Source organism: Mobula hypostoma, unplaced genomic scaffold (genome assembly GCF_963921235.1).
Source record: "Mobula hypostoma unplaced genomic scaffold, sMobHyp1.1 scaffold_103, whole genome shotgun sequence".
NCBI lineage: Eukaryota > Metazoa > Chordata > Chondrichthyes > Myliobatiformes > Myliobatidae > Mobula > Mobula hypostoma.
The window spans coordinates 187,174-193,173 of record NW_026948206.1 but is presented as its reverse complement, the minus strand read 5'-3'; the positions used below and the strand labels follow the sequence as shown (position 1 = coordinate 193,173).

The 6,000-nt window shown below is 47.4% G+C and overlaps 1 protein-coding gene across 1 annotated transcript; it reads left to right on the top strand.

Moving 5' to 3' along the window:
• Positions 1 to 822: 822 nt before the first annotated feature.
• Positions 823 to 3,829, top strand: LOC134341814 (probable G-protein coupled receptor 139). The gene is made up of 3 exons (XM_063039752.1): positions 823 to 892; positions 1,825 to 2,043; positions 2,919 to 3,829. Exons 1-3 carry the CDS (start codon positions 823 to 825, stop codon positions 3,827 to 3,829), a joined length of 1,200 nt encoding a protein of 399 aa, XP_062895822.1.
• The last annotated feature ends 2,171 nt before the right edge of the window (positions 3,830 to 6,000 follow it).

Here is a 6,000-nt window from a genome sequence, read left to right as displayed (position 1 = left end):
TATGCACCGCCATTTACTGAGACCTTATTCGGAGCCGGAAAACCCGATGCACATTCGGTATCGGTGATATTTGTCACAGAGGTTATTATAGAGATTTTTAACCTTCAATGTCAAAAAGCGGGAGTTACTTAAATACATTCCGTGCTGCCCTTGTCAATCTTGCCCGCACACTGGGCTGCTGAGTTCATTGTGACTGAGGAAGTTTGGACAAAGTTGGAATAAGGTGATGGAATCCGTGTGGTCTACAATGACACTGGGCAAATAACGGAGACTGTGCAGGCCCGCTGTAAAGTTCATATAATGTGGGATTGGTTTCAGGATAAATCGGGAGCTCACTCAGAGGTAACATTTGCTTTGAGAGATATGGAGTGAGATATCATACAATTAATATCAAATAAAATGAATGTGAAGGCAACAATAGAAGCAGATACGAGAAAATCTGCAGATGCTGGAAATTCAAGCAACATACATAAAATGCCGGTGGAACGCAGCATGTTGTGTGTGTTAATATAAGTAGGTGATAGGTCATGACCGGCATTTCAATCCGGAGTGCGGGGAACAGCTTTAAAAACTTTCTGATTGTCTACTTTACTAGACGGTGTTATGGACCGAGCTTTAAGTATTCCCCGCGCTGCCGAGAGAACACAGAAGTAGAAACGGCGCCTTGTTTGTTAACTGACTGTAACTAACCCGAGTTATTGTGCAACCTCTGTGTTTTTTTCACCGGGGTATAGATTAATGTATAAAAGGGCAGCGAGGTCAGAACGCAGGCGAGTGGCTCTCAGTGCCAGCAGTGCGGTACATTTTGTACAACACCCGAGAATGGCTATACCAACAATCCGGCATGTGAGGATTGTATTTTACCCTATTCTCGCAGCTTTCGGTGTTCCGGGTAAGTCGACACATCCTCTGTCTGAAATGTTAGGGACGGACTTCTGTTAACAGTCATTTCACTGGGTGTTGTTTCCCGGCGAAACCGACCCAGCGCGGAGACACGGCAGACTACCGCTGCTGAACGGTTCGTCTCCGCTCCACACGCTGATGCAGGGTCAAGTTCACTGTCACCCCGACCCCCCATCCCGCCCCCAAAGTTCATCATAGACGATGCTGCTGAAATTCAGGGAGATCAATCCTCTCCGCTGTTCACCACTGTCAGCGTAAATTTGATACCGCGGATTGTTGCAGATTGAAATATATTTTGTGATCTAACTTTTAGTGAAAGAGCAGTAAAACAGTACGATTTGTGGGAACGTTGCGGATTGTACCAACTGCCTCCGTAGTTGAATTCTCTCTCTCTCTCTCTCTCTCTTGCTCTCCGTCCTCTCGCTTTCTCTCTTTCTTTTTCTCAGTGTCTTTCTTTCTCTCACCCTCTTTCTCTCTCTCTCTCTCTCTCTCTCTCTCTCTCTCTCTCTCTCTCTCTCTCTCTCGCTCACTCACTCTCTCCCTCTCCTTCCCTCCCCGCTTTTTGGATTTCCGATCAAACCTTTGATTATATGCCTTTCCCGTACCAGTTGCGAAAGTTGCGAATTATAGTAAATATAGCTAGCATAAGAATGGTATGTCCAGCTGGAGATTTGAATTAATTTCTCCCTGTCGCACCTTTAAGATGATAATGAATGTGATCAAAAATGGCGGATATATCCAAGTGAGAGTTTATTTATTGATAGACGTTTCTGAAACCATTCGAGTTTAAACTAGATTGCGCACAAGCGACACTAGACGAGTCAGTGAAGTCCGATTCTGTTCACCAGGCCCTGCGCTCATTCATTGACTAAACGGAGGGAACGAGTGCATCGGCTTCACCCTGGGGCTGATGACCGACAGCGGGCACGGCCCCACTTACTCCGGGCCAGTACCGGCTCAATAATAATGAGTTCCGTTGGGTGGAATCTGTCGACTGCACATCAGCCGATCCTCCTACAGCCACTGTGTTCAGCTGTGTCACGGCTCTCATTCACTACGGCTGGTGTCTGAATGGGGCTTCGAGGGTAAGATCCATTGAAATGACGGTCCCACGGGTAGGGAAAGTAGGGCGCAAGGGAGGTATGGGAGAAGATGGTGATCTCCCCTATTTTTCTGGGTTGTGATGGCGAATGAGCAGCAGTGCTGCCCCCTCTCGGTTACATCGCCAAGGTGACATCGAGAGCACGTCACCAGCAACTTAACCAGGAGCAGTGCTGCCCCCTCTCGGTTACATCGCCAAGGTGACATCGAGATCACGTCACCAGCAGCTTAACCAGGAGCAGTGCTGCCCCCTCTCGGTTACATCGCCAAGGTGAAATCGAGAGCACGTCACCAGCAACTTAACCAGGAGCAGTGCTGCCCCCTCTCGGTTACATCGCCAAGGTGACATCGAGAGCACGTCACCAGCAACTTAATATGGAGCAGTGCTGCCCCCTCACGGTTACTTCGCCAAGGTGACATCGAGATCACGTCACCAGCAACTTAACCAGGAGCAGTGCTGCCCCCTCTCGGTTACATCGACAAGGTGACATCGAGAACACGTCAGCAGCAACTTAATCAAGAGCAGTGCTGCCCCCTCTCGGTTACATCGCCAAGGTGAAATCGAGAACGCGTCACCAGCAACTTAACCAGGAGCAGTGCTGCCCCCTCTCGGTTACATCGCCAAGGTGACATCGAGAGCACGTCACCAGCAACTTAACCAGGAGCAGTGCTGCCCCCTCTCGGTTACATCGCCAAGGTGGCATCGAGAGCACGTCACCAGCAACTTAACCAGGAGCAAATGCGCAGTTCGTCTGCAAACCGTTTTAGTTCACTGAATGAGTTTTTATTCTCTCTTGGAACACATTTCTCCGGTAATTTTGCCGATTACTGTCGGAATAGTATTTTCACATTGGATTCCGAGAACGCTTCTCCTCGCCCTGTTTGTAACTCACAAATTGTGACTCTTTCCCTAGCGAACCTATTGACAATGGTGGTCCTCTTCCGAGGGAATTGCGGCCTTTCCAAATGTATATCGCTCTACATGGCTTTCATGGCAATGGCTGATCTCCTGGTGATGATCGTCTCTGTAATTGCGTATCATATCGTCATGTACCAGTTTCCAAAATCCTTCCTGTCCTATACATCCGTCTGTAAGTTCGTCCTGTACTTCAATTCGACCAGCCTGCAAACCTCGGTCTGGTACACTGTCCTGTTTACAGCCGATCGGTTTGTAGCAATCTGTTTTCAGAAGCTTAAAATGAAATATTGCACGGCGAGGACAGCTGTTGCCGGCAGTATAACCGTGTCGCTCCTGATGCATTTACAGAACGTCCCGTATCTATTAGAGTATAAACCTGTGCGTGTAGTTAACGGTATTCAATGGGGCTCTCAGCCGAGCTCGTGGTTCATTACGTCTCTTGTGGGCGTCGCATTCTCCTTTCTGCAGAGTATTTTAACGGTTATATTACCTTTTGTTCTGATAACCCTGTTTAACTGTCTGACGGTAAGGCGCATTTTATTAGCCAGTAAATTGCGCCGTGGACTGCGTGGTCACAGCAGTCAAACACAGAAGGATCCGAAGATGGAAAGCCGCCGGAAATCCATCATTTTACTCTTTAGTGTGTCCGGCAGTTTCATTCTGTTGTGGCTGACGGCCGCCGTGAGCTTTCTGACCACCCGACTCACAGCAACCGCGCATTACGACGGCGATTACACCGACTCTGCCTATGTCGCCACTGAAGCCGGCTACATGCTCATGTATCTGAGTTCCTGCACGAACGCCTGCATTTATACAGCGACCCAGGCTAAGTTTAGAGAAGAATTGCGGCTGGTGTTAAAATACCCTTGGACTTTATTTTTAAAATTGGTTACAAAACACGGGTAAAGCAAAGCACATATTCCTGAAGGTCGAATGTTCATTAACTACTAATTCTTCGCATCGGGAATCTGTTATTGGGTCGCGATGTACATCTGGGTTTTATGTGTTTAAGTATAATACGTCTCGCTATTAAATTGACATGAAATGATATAACACTCCATTTCCGTGTAGAAGCGTCCTTGATAGCCGTGACGTCATCAACAATCCTGGTATCCGATCACTCAGTTGATTTCAGTCACTCGTTGCGTTTGACAGCTGCGTTGACAGTCGGGGTCATTTGGCCGCTGGGTAACTCGGGTAAAGGTGGAGCCATCGGAATGTCTTTTACACAGGCAGTGGAGATTCGCTGCGGTCAGCGCTGTGACAGAGCTACCTTCTTGTAGATTGCAATGGGGAATCAATATTGCATAGATTCTGCCCCAGCTCGACTATGGCGACCTATGCCAATCCCCAGAGCCATAATACAGCCCGTATCCCTCTCTACCTCTGTTAACCAAGGGTTATCCAGACACATTTCCATTATTTTATTATCACCTGCATCCAGCACGTCTGCTGTAGACATAACCACGCCGCAATGGGCGAGAAAATGAATGCCTTCAGATCTGTGTATGGACGTGCCACTGCTGACATAGGAGAAGACAAATTTGTTGGATATCTGTACAATATAAACCTCCTCATAATTGTATAAACTTTTACAGGGACCCTTCACTTTATTTTCTATTTCAGACAATCAAACTTCTCCTTATAGTTTATCCCCTTCCCCACAGTCCAGGAAACAATCTGGTGAATTTTGATCTTCCATCAGTTCTTACAACATCCTTCCCATGGCGTGGCAATCAGAATTGCACCCATTGCTCTCAGTCTGTTATCACCAGTGCTCCGTATAGCTGTAAGACCGAGTCGGAATTCTTCCACTCAAATCCTCGGTGAACAATGCAAGAATAACAAAATCCACTTTCGCTGTACTGTCCTCCTGCATTCAGAAAGGTATGGCCTAGCGTTGCAAGGTTACAACTAAAAACGACCCTCCAAAGGTCTATATGTCCTCCCAGAATTTTACTTCACAATGTGGATAAGTCACATTTTGTTTCACATACTCTTTTACAAACAATAAAGGACCCAGCAGCAAATCTACAGCTCGCCGCTTATTGCCGGCGTCCGGGAGGAGAGACACGCTCGCACACTACCATTCGCATCCATTTACCAAGCTAATTTGGTTACTAGTTTGCCAATTCATCTCCGCGTCCCTGTATCTGTCATGGGTGCCTTGTTAGAAACATTACTGAAGGCCATCCAAACTCTATCTACCTTCCTGCTTTGTTAAATCGTCGAGATTGTTCCTTTAAAAGCACAATCATATTTGTGACACTTCACGCCGCCGGCACAAGACCACACGGCTACGGCGTAGGGATCCGCATAGCTCTGCGTATGGGCGCGGCGACGCCGTACCTACGGCGTCGATTTGACGCAGAAGTATAAATAAGCCTTGTCTCCTTATTCGCTTCGTTGAACTGCCTTCCGAGCTGTATATACATATATTCTGTTAACCGGAATTTTCTGCCATGCCATTCCCATACCGATATAAAGAGAGCTGATCTCAATATTCAGGAAATGAAATGATAAGGGGAGCGATGTGGAAACGGTGAAGAAGTGAGAAAAAAGATATTTAAGGAGGCACAGACGGTAAACGACGTTTGGGGGATAAATTGAAGACGGGTGTTTGCATAACTAATGACACAACTAAATCGAGATGGCTGGGTTTATAATTCTATGCACTTGTATCCAAATCACTGCAAGGTCCCGTCCAAATCAGTCCCATGATCCCAGAGTTCAGCGCTCTTTCAGTCATGCCCGCACGGCCCTCCCTCCACCGCGGACGTCCATCCTTCAGCTACCCGAGGTGAAATTTCCGCAGTCCCATACGTCGGCTCAGTAGCCTGTCCATTCCTTCCACTTTTGAGCATTCTCTCAGTGGAAAACTGGGCGAGATACGCATCCCGTCAACAACTCATCCACACGAATGCTCCAAGCCATATGGTTATGGACACGTAACTGAAAGTGTTCCAGGAGAACGAAACGGGGCAAATAGAGCAAAGCCTCCTGGGTAATAACTGGGGAATAGCGATCACACTGTGAAAATTCGCGGCAATCCGGGTGGGCATATGAAATACAACAAG

What these genes read in the sequence shown, in the direction of transcription:
- LOC134341814 (XM_063039752.1), top strand. Translation starts at nt 823, where the DNA reads ATGGCTATACCAACAATCCGGCATGTGAGGATTGTATTTTACCCTATT. An exon ending in CGCAGCTTTCGGTGTTCCGG is followed by an intron (nt 893 to 1,824) that starts GTAAGTCGACAC and finishes GATGACCGACAG; the next exon opens with CGGGCACGGCCCCACTTACT. An exon ending in GAAAGTAGGGCGCAAGGGAG is followed by an intron (nt 2,044 to 2,918) that starts GTATGGGAGAAG and finishes CTCTTTCCCTAG; the next exon opens with CGAACCTATTGACAATGGTG.